Genomic DNA, 18,662 nt, shown 5'->3' with positions numbered 1-18,662 from the left:
AGGCACGGGTAGATTTTGCGCTGTGTGCAGGCGCCAAGTCCTGTTGGAACTTGAAATCTCCATCTCCATAGAGCAGGTCAGCAGCAGGAAGCATGAAGTGCTCTAAAACTTGCTGGTAGACGGCTGCGTTGACCCTGGATCTCAGGAAACAGAGTGGACCGACACCAGCAGATGACATGGCACCCCAAACCATCACTGATGGTGGAAACTTTACACTAGACTTCAGGCAACGTGGATCCTGTGCCTCTCCTGTCTTCCTCCAGACTCTGGGACCTCGATTTCCAAAGGAAATGCAAAATTTGCATGGTTGGGTGATGGTTTGGGGTGCCATGTCATCTGCTGGTGTCGGTCCACTCTGTTTCCTGAGATCCAGGGTCAACGCAGCCGTCTACCAGCAAGTTTTAGAGCACTTCATGCTTCCTGCTGCTGACCTGCTCTATGGAGATGGAGATTTCAAGTTCCAACAGGACTTGGCGCCTGCACACAGCGCAAAATCTACCCGTGCCTGGTTTACGGACCATGGTATTTCTGTTCTAAATTGGCCCGCCAACTCCCCTGACCTTAGCCCCATAGAAAATCTGTGGGGTATTGTGAAAAGGAAGATGCAGAATGCCAGACCCAAAAACGCAGAAGAGTTGAAGGCCACTATCAGAGCAACCTGGGCTCTCATAACACCTGAGCAGTGCCAGAAACTCATCGACTCCATGCCACGCCGCATTAACGCAGTAATTGAGGCAAAAGGAGCTCCAACCAAGTATTGAGTATTGTACATGCTCATATTTTTCATTTTCATACTTTTCAGTTGGCCAACATTTCTAAAAATCCCTTTTTTGTATTAGCCTTAAGTAATATTCTAATTTTGTGACACACGGAATTTTGGATTTTCATTTGTTGCCACTTCAAATCATCAAAATTTAATGAAATAAACATTTGAATGCATCAGTCTGTGTGCAATGAATAAATATAATGTACAAGTTACACCTTTTGAATGCAATTACTGAAATAAATCAAGTTTTTCAAAATATTCTAATTTACTGGCTTTTACCTGTATTTCCTCCTTGGCTTTTAAACAAGCATGAGAGTTGTGTGGTTTCAGGCTATTTTATTTTATTTTGTGTATATTATGTATTCAATGTCTTTTAATTAAATTTTCTCAAGGGTTGCAGGGGGTGCTGGAGCCTACTCCAGCCGTATTTGGGCAGAAGGCGGGGTACACCCTGTACGTATCTTTGACAATCTGCAGGATTTTGTAACAGTCCACTTTTTTTATCAATATGCCCAAGTTTAGCATATGAAACAATTTTGACATCACTAAATCATAAATTTAAAAACCGTACCAAAATATCAATCATGGCCGGGATGCCAACCCAAGTCCTTCGGCTTTGAAAACCAAGTACTACTGACGCTCGCCATGGAGCCACCTGTAAGATGCACAAAAGATTTGGGTTTATATTCTAATCAGTGACAGAGCATGACGTGGCTAAGGATACGTTTTGGGGTTGTCATGCAATAATTTACATTTTAATGTGCTTCTTCATGCAAAACGTGAAGAAGTGTTATATGTACGTTATTTTTTCGGGGGTCCCAGACACGAAATTTAAAAATTGACACTTTGGCATCCCCTTGAAAATTAGAAAAAAATAGGCACTGCCACGTGTTGTCATGAAAATTGCTGGAGACGTCTATCATTACAGGACACAGGTAAAAGTCTCAAAAACCCATATTTGAAAAGAAACACAAACAGGGGTCGTACTTTAACGAACTCCACCGAGGGACTTTGACCAAATGAGCTGTGTTTAAAATGACGGATACTAAACAAATGGGGGATGATACATTGCGAAGGAATTTAGTCTATACCAAGGATGTGGGCGTGGCATGGCACCAAACTTTGATCTGATTATTTACCACAAAACTTTCAACATTTGTAACTCGGCTTGACAAATTTGGACCTTGCTAAGAATTGGCTCAAATGAACTTCTGGGTGGGTCAGAACCTATTTGTACCCGTTCGGGGTTGGGCAAAACTTTCTGAATTGTTGACGGTGGATCAGGGCAGGCCCTGTGATGAGGTGGCGACTTGTCCAGGGTGTACCTTGCCTTCCGCCCGATTGTAGCTGAGATAGGCTCCAGCGCCCCCCGCGACCCCGAAGGGAATAAGCGGTAGAAAATGGATGGATGGATGGATGGATCAGGGCATTGTCAAGGATGTGACTGCATGTGTCATGCGTTCCTGCCAACTCGCGTAAAGGACAAGTTGAACAGGGGTGCGAGGCCCCGTTCAATGATGCTTGCAGCTTTTAATCAACTTACATTCATAAGCTTAACTTAATGAATGATTGTGGTCAATTACAACTCAACTTCAAATTTAAGGCAGCATTAGTCTATTCCAAACAGTGAATAATAGGGTATCGTTTGTAGGGTTGTACGGTATACCGGTATTAGTATAGTACCGCGATAATAATGAATCATATTCGGTACTATACCGCCTCTGTAAAGTAGGTCCAAAACTGTGGTATCATCCAAAACTAATGTAAAGTATCAAACAACAGAAGAATAGTTTATTATTACATTTTAACAGAAGTGTAGATATAACATGTTAAAAGAAAAAGTCAGCAGATATTAACAGTAAATGAACAGGTAGATTAATAATTCAGTTTCTACCACTTGTGCTTAATAATTTTGACAAAATAATAGAATGATAAATGACACAATATGTTAATGCATATGTCAGCAGCCATTTTATGAGTCTTTGTGTGTTTACTTACTAATAAAAGACAAGTTGTCGTCTATGTTCACTATTTTATTCAGGACAAACTTGCAATAAGAAATATATGTACCCTAAGATTTTTTGTTAAAATAAAGCCGATAATAAAACATTTTGTGGTCTCTTTTATTTAGAAAAGTATCGAAAAGAACCGAAAAGTATCGAAAAAATGTTGGTACCGGTACCAAATGATTGGTATCGGGACAACACTAATTGTTTGTCATACCTACCTTTGATCTCTGTTTGAATAATTGGCTTGATCAAGCCTTTTCTAGCATTCCACACCACAAACTAACAACAGCATGTAAGATTCATGCTGATGTGGTATCAGATTAAATGGTAAATGGTCTGTATAGAGCGCTTTACTATACCTGGGATGATACCCAAAGCGCTTTACAATATACCGTATTTTCCGCACCATAAGCCGCCCTGGGTTATAAGCCGCGCCTTCAATGAACGGCATATTTCAAAACTTTGTCCACCTATAAGCCGCCCCGGGTTATAAGCCGCATCTAACTGCGCTAAAGGAATGTCAAAAAAACAGTCAGATAGGTCAGTCAAACTTTAATAATATATTAAAAACCAGCGTGATGTGGGCGCGCATGGAGTCGTATATCAACATGGACGGAGCTGCGTGAAAAAAGCCACCCGGCCTCTTCGCGTAAACTTACCTTAACCACTCGCTCATCTTTTCTTCATCCATCCATTCCTTCGAGTTAGCTTTTATGATGACGCCGGCTGGAAAGGTCTCTTTTGGCAAGGTCTTCCTTTTGAATATCACCATGGGTGGAATTTTCTGGCCATTAGCATGGCAAGCTAGAACCACAGTGAAGGATGACTTCTCATTCCCTGTGGTGCGAATATTCACCGTACGTGCTCCCGTTGTATCCACAGTGCGGTTCACAGGAATATCAAAAGTCAGTGGAACCTCGTCCATGTTGATAATGTTCTCTGGCCGGATCTTTTTTTCAGCTATCTTGTTTTTACAATATGCACGGAAAGTAGCCAGCTTTTCTTGAAAGTCTTTAGGCAGTTGCTGTGAAATAGTAGTCCGTGTGCGGATGGAGAGATTGCGTCTTTTCATGAACCGGATCCCTGTCGCTTAGTAGGAGCCATTTTGTGGTCTTTACAGATGTAAACACACAAAGGAAATGAAACGTAATATCCGCGCGCTTCTTCTTCTTCTTCTACGCGGGCGGGTGGTTGCTTACAGTAGAAGAAGAAGCGCTTCCTGTTCTATGGGGGCGGGTGCTTACCTTGGCGGTTGCTTGCGTAGAAGAAGAAGCACTTCCTCTTCTACGGGGAAAAAAGATGGCGGCTGTTTACCGTAGTTGCGAGACCGAAACTTTATGAAAATGAATCTTAATATTAATCCATATATAAAGCGCACCGGGTTATAAGCCGCACTGTCAGCTTTTGAGTAAATTTGTGGTTTTTAGGTGCGGCTAATAGTGCGGAAAATACGGTACGTCACATTCACCCATTCACACACACATTCACACACTCATGGTGAATTAATGTCGGTATCAACCAATAATCGGCACACCCCTATTAGTACTGACCCGTTGTGTATGAGCGCCCTGAAGTCCTGACTGGACTTCACATCAATGAGGAAGATGGCCATCATCAGGTAGAAACAGGAAGTGCCAAAGCAGACTCTGTAGACTGCCGAGTAGCCCACGAGCATCTCACAGTGACCTCCGCCGTGTGCTTGGTCACACATCACGTTGAAGAAAGGCACCTGAAACAAACACATGTACATCACAAGTTTGTAGGCATTTACAGTACTGTACAGTCGGCATACCTATCATCATTCGCATTTGAAAATATGGCAGTATTGTCACAAAGTAAGGGACATTTTCTGGGCCAGGAGTCGGGGCGTGTGGGTGAAATAAGAATGTTTTATGAAAGTTCAAATATGGGAAGTGTAACGGAAACTAAACAGGTGGCCAAGGAGCAGGCAAGGCATAAAAAGATAGTTTTCTAGGGGTAAACAGGAGGGTTGACATTGGAAACGTGCTTAATTATGTCGACAACTAGAGATGTCCGATAATGGCTTTTTTGCCGATATCCGATATTCCGATATTGTCCAACTCTTAATCACCGATTCCGATATCAACCGATGCCGATATATACAGTCGTGGAATTAACACATTATTATGCCTAATTTTGTTGTGATGCCCCACTGGATGCATTAAACAATGTAACAAGTTTTTCCAAAATAAGAGAACAACTTCAACTCAAGTTATGGAAAAAAGTGCCAACATGGCACTGCCATATTTATTATTGAAGTCACAAAGTGCATTTTTTAACATGCCTCAAAACAGCAGCTTGGAATTTGGGACATGTTCTCCCTGAGATAATCCTGATACCCACTACAACTATGGGAAATACTATACTTTGACTTTCACAAAGTGCATTATTTTTAATTTTTTTTAAACATGCCTCAAAACAACAGCTACAAAAACAATGAAGGCACACAGCTTCAGTCCAGAGTATACGAGAGCATTGGTCCCCAACCACCGGGCCGCGGCCCGGTACGGGTCCGTGGATCGATTGGTACCGGGCCGCACAAGAAAAAAAATAAAAAATACAAATACAAATTTTTTTTTTCTTTTTTCTTTTTGGTGGGCGGCGTTGGGGAGGTGTATATTGTAGCGTCCCGGAAGAGTTAGTGCTGCAAGGGGTTCTGGGTATTTGTTCTGTTGCGTTTATGTTGTGTTACGGTGCAGATGTTCTCCCGAAATGTGTTTGTCATTCTTGTTTGGTGTGGGTTCACAGTGTGGCGCATATTTGTAACAGTGTTAAAGTTGTTTATATGGCCACCCTCAGTGGGACCTGTATGGCTGTTGATCAAGTATGTCTTGCATTCACTTGTGTGTGTGTAAAAGCCGCATATATTATGTGACTGGGCCGGCACGCTGTTTGAATGGAGGAAAAGCGGACGTGACGACAGGTTGTAGAGGACGCTAAAGGCAGTGCCTTTAAGGCACGCCCCCAATAATGTTGTAAGGGTGGAAATCGGGAGAATGGTTGCCCCGGGAGATTTTCGGGAGGGGTACTGAAATTCGAGAGTCTCCCGGGAAAATCAGGAGGTTGAAACCGATACCGATAATTTCCGATATTACATTTTAAAGCATTTATCGGCCGATAATATCGGCATGTCGATATTATCGGACATCTCTATCGACAACCTGTCTATGACGGTCCCCGTCCACCATGTACTTATAACTCAAATGTGCAGGCTGAAGCTGATGTTAACATACACCAGGGGTCGGCAACCCAAAACATTGAAAGAGCCATATTGGACCAAAAATACCCCCCAAAAATCTGTCTGGAGCCGCAAAAAATGTAAAGCCTTATTTAAGTGTTAAAATGAAGGCAACACATTATGTAAGTGTCTATATTAGCTATATTAGACTACCATCAAAATGACTACCGGTATGTGTCGCAGGCTGATGCAAATCTTTGTTGACAGAAATGTTGAAATGTAATATTTATTCTACACATTTTTAAGCATTAGTAAAACGGAGGCTTTTCAGAGGGTGTGATAACTCCTGGAAATTACTGACTTAGAATGGCCAAAGGTAAAGATGTGTGTGTTCAAGTTGAAGGAAACGGAAACTCAACTTTCAACTTTATTTTTATTTATAGAGCACATTTAAAATTTACCACAGGGGTAGCCAAAGTGCTGTACAATGAGCAGGTTAAAAGATAAAACGAGTACCGAGCAAACACAACACAACACAAACAGAACACGATAAAAAATAAATAATTAAAATAGAATTAATAAAAACATAAAAACATAAAAACAGGATCACAGCAGGTGTATTATGGGGCGCCATTGCAGGATGGATATCACTCAGTGTTAAAAGCCATGGAATAAAAGTATGTTTTTAAGAGAGATTTAAAAACAGGAAGAGAGGAGGTTTGTCTAACACTCAGAGGTAGGTCGTTCCAGAGCTTGGGAGCAGCAACGGCGAAAGCTCTGTCACCTCTAAGCTTCAGCCTTGTGTCAGGGACCGTCAACAGCAGCTGATCGGCTGATCTTAAGGATCGGGTGGGGCAGTAAGGCTGAAGGAGGTCGGAGAGATAGGTTGGCGCCAGGTTGTTTAGACATTTAAAAACAAATAAAAGGAGTTTAAAATGTATTCGGTAACGCACAGGGAGCCAGTGAAGGGACGCTAAAATAGGGGTGATGTGCTCACGTCTGCGGGTCTGTGTTAGCAGACGAGCAGCAGAGTTCTGCACGAGCTGCAGGCGGGCGAGGGAGGCCTGGCTAATGCCAACATACAGGGCATTACAATAATCAAGACGAGTCGAGATAAAAGCGTGGATTAATTTCTCAAGATCATGTCTGGATAGAAGCGGTTTCACTTTCGCTATTTGGCGTAATTGATAAAAGCTTTTTTGAACGACGCTGCTGATTTGTTTTTCGAATTTAAAATCTGAGTCAAACTTTACCCCCAGGTTTGTGACAGAGTCGCTGAGATACGGGGTCAGAGTGCCGAGGTCAAAGTTGGGGGAGGGAGAGCGACTTGGACCGAACAACATAACTTCTGTTTTATCTTCATTTAGGCTCAGGAAGTTAGCTGAAAGCCAGACTTTGATGTCGTGCAGGCAGTCAATAAGACGTTGAACCGTGTTATTTTGTGCCATGGGAAAATAAATCTGGCAATCATCGGCATAAAAATGAAATGCAATACTGTACTTCCTAAAAATAGAACCAAGGGGGAGAAGGTAAAGCACAAATAAAATTGGGGCAAGGATTGAGCCCTGGGGGACCCCATGTGGTAAAGGAGCTGTGGACGACATAAAACTGTCTACTTTTACACAAAAACTCCTGTCGGTTAGGTACGACCGGAACCAGTTGAGGGCGGCGCCCTTAATGCCCACACAGTTCTCAAGACGAGTGATTAAGGTGGCGTGGTCGACGGTGTCGAACGCAGAAACTACAAATAAAATGAGCTCAAATATACCTAAAATGCGAGGCAGAATGATGCATTATGTACATACAGCTAGCATAAATAGCATGTTAGCATCGATTAGCTTGCAGTCATGCAGTGACCAAATATGTCTGATTAGCACTCCACATAAGTCAATAACATCAACAAAGCTCACCTTTGTGGATTCACGCACAGCATAAAACGTTTGATGGACAAATAGAGACAAAGAAGGAGTGGCATAAAACACGTCTTTCTGTGGCAGCATCAAGTAAAGTTGGACATTTAAACAAACTACGGTGCGTTCAAGGACTTCCGAAATCAGGACAAAATGGCGCGCGCCAAATACTCTCATCAGTAAAGAACAGAGGTGTGGACTCGAGTCACATGACTTGGACTCGAGTCAGACTCGAGTCATGAATTTGATGACTTTAGACTCGACTTGACAAAATGTAAAAAGACTTGCAACTCGACTTAGACTTTAACATCAATGACTTGTGACTTCACTTGGACTTGAGCCTTTTGAATTGACATGACTTGACATGACTTGCTACTTTCCCCAAAACCCAAAGATGAAAAAGTTATTCGGGAGCGCTCCGTATTTTTCATTGTGTACTTGTCTATCAGCGTTGCGTGTGTCAGCTGGTGTGGTCTCAGTACAACAGCCAATCAAATTAGATCTACTTTGTTTTCATCACACAGCATTCATCCAATCAAATTGCAGGACAACCAACGAAGAAGACATGTCCAAACCACACGCCAGTGAACAAAAAATGATACCTAAAATAATTTTGTTTGGGTATAAAAATTACGAGGTGGTCAACACAAAACGGTTTGCAGTATGCAACACATGCGGTTCGAAAAATACTGATGGAGAGGCAACAACTTCCAACTTCGTCCGGCATTTGAAGTTGCACAAAGAACGGTAAGTTTTGAATGTAAGATAACGTTTATTGGCTAAGTAACGTGACTTTTATTTGCTGTGTAGTTAAATCAGTGAGGCTGTAAACTCACTGCTAACGTTATAACGTTATTGCAAACACGGGAATCTGTTGCAGTTCACTACCTTATTCATACTTTTTGTTCAGTGATTTTTTTTAAGCAGGGTTACGTTAGTCAATATATCACACGTAACGTTAGACAGCGGTCAGCAGCACCAAGTATTTTAGCCACCTAAAAAAAGACAAAAATAGTAAAATAAAGGTCAGTTAAAATGTATACTATATTATGAATATGTGTACCGTTTTAGCTAGCTTTCTGACATACTGTTGGTTGTTTACCTCAGTGGTCTCCAACCACCGGGCCGCGGCCCGGTACTGGTCCGTGGATCGATTGGTATCGGGCCGCACAAGAAATATATATATTTTCTTTTCTTTTTTTAATTAAATCAACATAAAAAACACAAGATACACTTACAAGTAGTGCACCAACCCAAAACAACTCTCTCCCCCCTTTTGTTCTGGGCATTGAACATGAAGACTCTTCCTTCACTGTTCCGAGTGGCCATGAGAGTCTTGGCAGTGCCTGCCTCCAGTGCTCCAGTGGAGCGAGTTTTCAGCCATGGTGGCATCATACTACGCCCCCATCGTGCACAAATGACTGACAGACTCTTGGCTAATTTGGTCTTTTGCAGATGCAATGCAGCATAGGGCCCTGACATATAAAAAGTACAACTTTTTTGTTATGTTCACGTATATGTCATGTTTTTTCAATGTTAACACTTTTGTACAAATAAGCACATTTGCACTTTAGTTTTCAATGTGTTTGTTCTGTAAAGGAATGAGTTAATGTTTAAAATGACTGGTTAATAGTGCTATTATAAAGTGCAATGTCAGCACAATTTTCTTTCCTGCAATTTAAAATGCACTTGTTTTAATAAATAAATACAGCGTTTGAAAAGCATACACAATCTGTGTTAATATATTAGTCTGTGGTTAAAAGGACTTGAAAGGACTCGAAACTCAAAATGCAGGACTTAGGACTTGACTTGAGACTTTCCAGTCTTGACTTTGGACTTGACTCGGGGCTTGCCTGTCTTGACTCGGGACTTGACTCGGACTTGAGGGCAAAGACTTGAGACTTACTTGTGACTTGCAAAACAATGACTTGGTCCCACCTCTGGTATAGAATGTTTCATGTAAACAGTGGGATTTCTAACAATTAGGAGGGTTTGTGTCATTTTTGTCCTTCTACAGAAACCATATTAAAACAAAATATATATATTTTTTCCTCATCTTTTTTCATTTTCATACATTTTTTAAAAAGCTCCAGGGAGCCACTAAAGAGCTGCACGTTGCCGACCCCCGACATACACGGTTGACCGCTTTTGTTAACATTAAACTAGTGACCCACAAGGGTTATTTCTATGAGTTGTTTATGTCGACATGTGTTGTAGTATTGTTAACTGTATCATTATTGCCACAGCAACACAATTACTGTCTAGTTACACAGCATTAAATATCTGTATGCACGGACAACACTCAAGACCTTCAGCATATCAGCATATGTGAAGTTAAATGATGGACTGGATTAAGCAAAGAAGTCAGACAAAGGACTAATATGATCTAGTTCAAGAAATTGTTCAAACTCAAAGTGCTTACAAAGTACAAGGAAGAGGAATACTGATAAAAAAATATTGCACCTGATTGATGATAACACAATATCTATCACATATTCAGTAAATGATGTGACGCATACAGTAAATTCACTCCCTATCCATGTGATATGTATTGATATGAATTATTTATCCATTCATTGTTGTTACGTTTAAAATCGAAAGAGGAAGTGAACAATTGTGTTAAAAATGATTTCCAGACAGGAAAAGAGTCTGTTTCTTCCTACTTGTTTTCAGACATGTTAGAAAGTGAAACTGCAAACATGTTCAAAACATCACTTGTTGTTTTACTTATTATTGAAGTGAATTATATTTATACAGCCCATTCCTCTAGTGACTCAAAGCGCTTTATAAATAGTGGAAAAACCAGCATCTAAGTTACATTTAAACCAGTGTGGGTGGTACTGAGAGCAGGTGGGTAAAGTATCTTGCCCGAGGACACAACGGCAGTGACTAGAATGGCATCGAACCTAGAACCCTCAAGTTGCTGGCACGGCCACTCTACCAACTGAGCTACGCCACCCCATCGTCGTTTTGCTTTGGGTTTCTTTTTCTTCTTCCTCTTTTTCAACATGTCCGAAATAAATACAAATATACAATACAATACAATAAAAGTGACTTCCTGTTCAGTGCGAAGTAAGCTCTAAAATTAAAGCTTGGCATTATTAAACCGGATTCTACCACAACAACACAATTCCTTTATTATTTATATTTTTGTATTGTTAACCAGAGGTGGGACCAAGTCATTGTTTTGCAAGTCACAAGTAAGTCTCAAGTCTTTGCCCTCAAGTCCGAGTCAAGTCCCGAGTCAAGACAGGCAAGCCCCGAGTCAAGTCCAAAGTCAAGACTGGAAAGTCTCAAGTCAAGTCCTAAGTCCTGCATTTTGAGTTTCGAGTCCTTTCAAGTCCTTTTAACCACAGACTAATATATTAACACAGATTGTGTATGCTTTTCAAACGCTGTATTTATTTATTAAAACAAGTGCATTTTAAATTGCAGGAAAGAAAATTGTGCTGACATTGCACTTTATAATAGCACTATTAACCAGTCATTTTAAACATTAACTCATTCCTTTACAGAACAAACACATTGAAAAATAAAGTGCAAATGTACTTCTTTGTACAAAAGTGTTAACATTAAAAAAACATGACATATACGTGAACATAACAAAAAAGTTGTACTTTTTATATGTCAGGGCCCTATGCTGCATTGCATTTGCAAAAGACCAAATTAGCCAAGAGTCTGTCAGTCATTTGTGCACGATGGGGGCGTAGTATGATGCCACCATGGCTGAAAACTCGCTCCACTGGAGCACTGGAGGCAGGCACTGCCAAGACTCTCATGGCCACTCGGAACAGTGAAGGAAGAGTCTTCATGTTCAATGCCCAGAACAAAAGGGGGGAGAGAGTTGTTTTGGGTTGGTGCACTACTTGTAAGTGTATCTTGTGTTTTTTATGTTGATTTAATTAAAAAAAGAAAAAAATATATATATATTTCTTGTGCGGCCCTATACCAATCGATCCACGGACCAGTACCGGGCCGCGGCCTGGTGGTTGGGGACCACTGAGGTAAACAACCAACAGTATGTCAGAAAGCTAGCTAAAACGGTACACATATTCATAATATAGTATACATTTTAACTGACCTTTATTTGACTATTTTTGTCTTTTTTTAGGTGGCTAAAATACGCGGTGCTGCTGACCGCCGTCTAACGTTACGTGTGATATATTGACTAACGTAACCCTGCTTGAAAAAAATCACTGAACAAAAAGTATGAATAAGGTAGTGAACTGCAACAGATTCCCGTGTTTGCAATAACGTTATAACGTTAGCAGTGAGTTTACAGCCTCACTGATTTAACTACACAGCAAATAAAAGTCACGTTACTTAGCCAATAAACGTTATCTCACATTCAAAACTTACCGTTCTTTGTGCAACTTCAAATGCCGGACGAAGTTGGAAGTTGTTGCCTCTCCATCAGTAATTTTCGAACCGCATGTGTTGCATACTGCAAACCGTTTTGTGTTGACCACCTCGTAATTTTTATACCCAAACAAAATTATTTTAGGTATCATTTTTTGTTCACTGGCGTGTGGTTTGGACATGTCTTCTTCGTTGGTTGTCCTGCAATTTGATTGGATGAATGCTGTGTGATGAAAACAAAGTAGATCTAATTTGATTGGCTGTTGTACTGAGACCACACCAGCTGACACACGCAACGCTGATAGACAAGTACACAATGAAAAATACGGAGCGCTCCATAAATAACTTTTTCATCTTTGGGTTTTGGGGAAAGTAGCAAGTCATGTCAAGTCATGTCAATTCAAAAGGCTCAAGTCCAAGTGAAGTCACAAGTCATTGATGTTAAAGTCTAAGTCGAGTTGCAAGTCTTTTTACATTTTGTCAAGTCGAGTCTAAAGTCATCAAATTCATGACTCGAGTCTGACTCGAGTCCAAGTCATGTGACTCGAGTCCACACCTCTGTTGTTAACCACGACTAATATTTGTTGTCAAATTGCCATTGTAGTCAAGACATACACCAAAAGGACCGCAAAACATAGCATAAGAAAAAATAAAAATCTACCGTATTTTTCGGACTATAAGGCGCACTTAAAATCCTTTCATTTTCTCAAAACTCGACAATACGCTTTATAACCTGGTGCGCCTAATGTACGCAATTATTCTGGTTGTGCTTACCGACTTCGAAGCAATTTTATTTGGTACATGATGTAATGATAAGTGTGACCAGTAGATGGTAGTCACACATAAGAGATACGTGTAGACTGCAATATGACGCCAGTAAACAACACCAAAACTTTAAATGTTCCATTGAAAATAAAGAACATTACACACGGCACTCATAATTCTGTCAAAATGTTTTAGTATGACTTTGAAGCCGCACCGCTTGATGGATTGTCGGCCCATTACGGCTACCTTAGTCAGAGATACAAGTATTACTATGGTGTGTGTATAAGGACCGCAAAATGGCACCCATTAGCAGACAAATAGTATCTGCCGTTTTGTTTCGCAATACCCAAAACTAACTTTTCTTACCTTCTGTGTATTTGAGATCTGCATAAGTTCTGAAAATGTGCGCAAGTCCGCCACTGTAGTCCGTGCCGACACCGTAGTCGGTGAGCTTCTTCTTTTTCTCTATCTTCTTATGGGCCATTCACCCTCTGCTGTAACCATTTCTAATATAAAGTAGTGTAGTGTTCTAACTTATATCTCGCTATGGAAGCGCTAAAACCTACCTGTGTAGTGGGTTTACATTATTCACCCACGGAACTTTAGTTATTAGAGAGTTCCGGTCGGACAGTTTTTCACAGAACACATTTTTATGTTGTTACACTACACTGCAAAAAGTCAGTGTTCAAAAACAAGAAAAAAAATTATCTGCCAATAGAACAAGAAAATTCGGCTTGTCAAGACTTTCCAAAACAAGTAAAATGAGCTAACCTCAATGAACCCAAAAATACCTTAAAATACGTATATTCTCACTAATAACAAGTGCACTTTTCTTGGTAGAAAAAAAAAGAGACCTTTTTGCTCAATAAGTTGAAAAATATTCTTAAATTAAGTAAATGCTAGTGCCATTATCTTGACATAATGATATGCGCTCGGCATTACATTTCTTGAAACCAGCTAACTTAAACTAAAAACTAATTTATTGTTCTTAATGGAAAGGCAACAAGGCAACCGCTTGTTACTCTCAGGGTCTCCTAGCCGCTCAGGCAAATCTTATTGTCTAAAGATGCATTTTTCCATCAATAACATGACATCATCGCGCCAAGTACGTGCTCTTTCAGTCAATTAGTGCAATATACAGGTAAAAGCCAGTAAATTAGAATATTTTGAAAAACTTGATTTATTTCAGTAATTGCATTCAAAAGGTGTAACTTGTACATTATATTTATTCATTGCACACAGACTGATGCATTCAAATGTTTATTTCATTTAATTTTGATGATTTGAAGTGGCAACAAATGAAAATCCAAAATTCCGTGTGTCACAAAATTAGAATATTACTTAAGGCTAATACAAAAAAGGGATTTTTAGAAATGTTGGCCAACTGAAAAGTATGAAAATGAAAAATATGAGCATGTACAATACTCAATACTTGGTTGGAGCTCCTTTTGCCTCAATTACTGCGTTAATGCGGCGTGGCATGGAGTCGATGAGTTTCTGGCACTGCTCAGGTGTTATGAGAGCCCAGGTTGCTCTGATAGTGGCCATCAACTCTCCTGCGTTTTTGGGTCTGGCATTCTGCATCTTCCTTTTCACAATACCCCACAGATTTTCTATGGGGCTAAGGTCAGGGGAGTTGGCGGGCCAATTTAGAACAGAAATACCATGGTCCGTAAACCAGGAACGGGTAGATTTTGCGCTGTGTGCAGGCGCCAAGTCCTGTTGGAACTTGAAATCTCCATCTCCATAGAGCAGGTCAGCAGCAGGAAGCATGAAGTGCTCTAAAACTTGCTGGTAGACGGCTGCGTTGACCCTGGATCTCAGGAAACAGAGTGGACCGACACCAGCAGATGACATGGCACCCCAAACCATCACCCAACCATGCAAATTTTGCATTTCCTTTGGAAATCGAGGTCCCAGAGTCTGGAGGAAGACAGGAGAGGCACAGGATCCACGTTGCCTGAAGTCTAGTGTAAAGTTTCCACCATCAGTGATGGTTTGGGGTGCCATGTCATCTGCTGGTGTCGGTCCACTCTGTTTCCTGAGAGCCAGGGTCAACGCAGCCGTCTACCAGCAAGTTTTAGAGCACTTCATGCTTCCTGCTGCTGACCTGCTCTATGGAGATGGAGATTTCAAGTTCCAACAGGACTTGGCGCCTGCACACAGCGCAAAATCTACCCGTGCCTGGTTTACGGACCATGGTATTTCTGTTCTAAATTGGCCCGCCAACTCCCCTGACCTTAGCCCCATAGAAAATCTGTGGGGTATTGTGAAAAGGAAGATGCAGAATGCCAGACCCAAAAACGCAGAAGAGTTGAAGGCCACTATCAGAGCAACCTGGGCTCTCATAACACCTGAGCAGTGCCAGAAACTCATCGACTCCATGCCACGCCGCATTAACGCAGTAATTGAGGCAAAAGGAGCTCCAACCAAGTATTGAGTATTGTACATGCTCATATTTTTCATTTTCATACTTTTCAGTTGGCCAACATTTCTAAAAATCCCTTTTTTGTATTAGCCTTAAGTAATATTCTAATTTTGTGACACACGGAATTTTGGATTTTCATTTGTTGCCACTTCAAATCATCAAAATTAAATGAAATAAACATTTGAATGCATCAGTCTGTGTGCAATGAATAAATATAATGTACAAGTTACACCTTTTGAATGCAATTACTGAAATAAATCAAGTTTTTCAAAATATTCTAATTTACTGGCTTTTACCTGTATGTTTGCGTGCGTGTGTGCGTGTGTGTGTGTGTGTGTGTGTGTGTGTGGAGGCCATGCTGAGGGAAAACACACACTTCTGGTACTCACATTTTCCCTGACCAGCTCGGAGACGGTGCGTGACAACATGAGGCAGGAGACGGCGCAGCTCATGATGTGGAAGAGGGTGTACATGATTCGCGTGCTGGTGGACGACTTGACGGGAGGACAGAAGGCACAGCAGAGCGAGCAAGGAGCCGGTCCACAGCAGCAGCAGATCTTGGCAGCAGAGAACATACAGTAAGTACAGTAAAACATCTAGCCAGTGTCGGGACTAATAGGTACACAAGTCATGTGATCATGGGAAATATCTGCTCGCTGCAAGGTCACCCAACTCATACAAGTCATGTAACATTTTACCCGTCACAAGCTCATTAATGCGAGATACACGATGCACTTTATTGATGGCTTTCAAAGGTCAATTTTAAGCACTACAAGATAACAGATGAATCCAGTAATGCCAACCAGACAGGCTATTCTATAAGGAGGCGTGTCTTAATGAAATTAAACAATGGATGTCCGCTAACTTCTTGCAACTCAACGCCAAGAAAACGGAAATGCTGATTATCGGTCCTGCTAAACACCGACATTTATTTAATAATACCACCTTAACATTTGACAACCAAACAATTACACAAGGCGAATCAGTAAAGAATCTGGGTATTATCTTCCACCCAACTCTCTCCTTTGAGTCACACATTAAGAGTGTTACTAAAACGGCCTTCTTTCATCTCCGTAATATCGCTAAAATTCGTTCTATTTTATCCACTAGCGACGCTGAGATCATTATTCATGCGTTCGTTACGTCTCGTCTCGACTATTGTAACGTATTATTTTCGGGGCTCCCTATGTCTAGCATTAAAAAATTACAGTTGGTACAAAATGCGGCTGCTAGACTTTTGACAAGAACAAGAAAGTTTGATCATATTACGCCTATACTGGCTCACCTGCACTGGCTTCCTGTGCACTTAAGATGTGACTTTAAGGTTTTACTACTTACGTATAAAATACTACACGGTCTAGCTCCGTCCTATCTTGTCGATTGCATTGTACCATATGTCCCGGCAAGAAATCTGCGTTCAAAGAACTCCGGCTTATTAGTGATTCCCAGAACCCAAAAAAAGTCTGCGGGCTATAGAGCGTTTTCTATTGGGGCTCCAGTACTATGGAATGCCCTCCCGGTAACAATTAGAGATGCTACCTCAGTAGAAGCATTTAAGTCCCATCTTAAAACTCATTTGTATACTCTAGCCTTTAAATAGCCCCCCTGTTAGACCAGTTGATCTGCCGTTTCTTTTCTTTTCTCCTCTGCTCCCCTTTTCCTTGAGGGGGGGGGGGGGCACAGGTCCGGTGGCCATGGATGAAGTGCTGGCTGTCCAGAGTCGGGACCCGGGGTGGACCGCTCGCCTGTGCATCGGCAGGGAACATCTCTGCGCTGCTGACCCGTCTCCGCTCGGGATGGTGTCCTGCTGGCCCCACTATGGACTGGACTCTTACTATTATGTTGGATCCACTATGGACTGGACTCTCACAATATTATGTCAGACCCACTCGACATCCATTGCTTTCGGTCTCCCCTAGAGGGGGGGGGTTACCCACATATGCGGTCCTCTCCAAGGTTTCTCATAGTCATTCACATCGACGTCCCACTGGGGTGAGTTTTTCCTTGCCCGTATGTGGGCTTTGTACCGAGGATGTCGTTGTGGCTTGTGCAGCCCTTTGAGACACTTGTGATTTAGGGCTATATAAATAAAGATTGATTGATTGATTGATTGATATTCCAGGTAGGAGATTCAACAAACTCAGTCTCATCCTGAAGTTGACGTATACCAAGAATAGAAATTTAGGGCCTGATTTACCAAAATTGAAAACAATACAAAAGTGGTGCACATATCCCTATTTCAATGAGGATGTTGTGGTTTCTACCCACCCTCAAGGTTTTTTTTTTAATACTGGAGACACTCATTTCCAACCTGAGGTGTTTTGCTATGTTGTTGAATATACAGCACTTAACTAAAATCTGCAAAACCTTTTCTGGAAACTATAGAAGCCGGATTTAGACAACAGAAGTTATTTTTGGCACGCCAAAAGTGCGCTGTGGTAGACCGCACAAGCAATGTTGTGTCAATAAAAACAAACCACGGTGGTGGTCTGAAATAATGCGTGTATCCTTTTTTTTAGTTTTGGTTTTATTTTGAAAAAATAAAATGTACTTGCAGCCCGCAGATCATTTTTAATGTCTGATACAAAACAAAACGAAAATTGGAATAAAAGAGCCAACAGGTGTAATGATTAAAAAAAAGTTGAAATGTTCAAACTAATAACACAAAGCAGACATGCAGGCTGTTTTTTTTTTTTTGAATAGACATATCAGTTTTCAAAGTGGAAACATGGCAAAATGGCCCCCGCATCTTTTGAGATTTCAGTCTACAGCCCTAAGTGGAAAACGAAACGACACCCGTGCCTGAAGTCATTTATCAGGTCAATGATGGAATTGATGGACATGCAATATGTCCATCAGCATGAAAACATTTTCTCTCTCCATCATCTGTCTTATTTCAGCATTTTTTTCCCCCAGCAATCAACCGTGCCAGCTAGCACGCACATTCCAAATGTACTAAATAAAGACACAAAGCAGCAGCCGCAAAACAGTTTAGGTTTGACCAATCACATTGCAAGTGCTAAATGATTATATTTGGGTCTCTTTCTCCTTCTGATAATCAGCATGTATTCTGTATTTACATGAATGGATTGCGTTCACTATTTTAACCATTTCGGACAGGGGTGTCAAACTCAAATACAGAGTGGGCCAAAATTTTAAACTGAACCAAGCCGCGGGCCAAGGTTGAACAAATTAACCTTTTAATAGGGACCCAAACAAGTTTTGC

At 41.1% G+C, this 18,662-nt stretch overlaps 1 protein-coding gene across 3 annotated transcripts in view; it reads right to left on the bottom strand.

Annotated features, from left to right (window-relative positions):
• Positions 1 to 18,662, bottom strand: part of serinc4 (serine incorporator 4) — a 167,730-nt gene that overhangs the window by 85,530 nt on the left and 63,538 nt on the right. For all 3 annotated transcript variants that reach the window (XM_061975084.1, XM_061975085.1, XM_061975083.1), the window contains exons 2-3: positions 15,826 to 15,993; positions 4,326 to 4,504 (exon numbers count right to left, since the gene is read on the bottom strand). In XM_061975084.1, coding sequence (XP_061831068.1) covers positions 4,326 to 4,504; positions 15,826 to 15,993 — 347 coding nt within the window. The remainder of the gene's footprint in view (positions 1 to 4,325; positions 4,505 to 15,825; positions 15,994 to 18,662) is intronic.

This window comes from Nerophis lumbriciformis, linkage group LG15 (genome assembly GCF_033978685.3).
Source record: "Nerophis lumbriciformis linkage group LG15, RoL_Nlum_v2.1, whole genome shotgun sequence".
Taxonomy (NCBI): domain Eukaryota; kingdom Metazoa; phylum Chordata; class Actinopteri; order Syngnathiformes; family Syngnathidae; genus Nerophis; species Nerophis lumbriciformis.
Note: the sequence above shows the minus strand (reverse complement) of the source record. Positions and strands in the feature narration are given on the sequence as shown.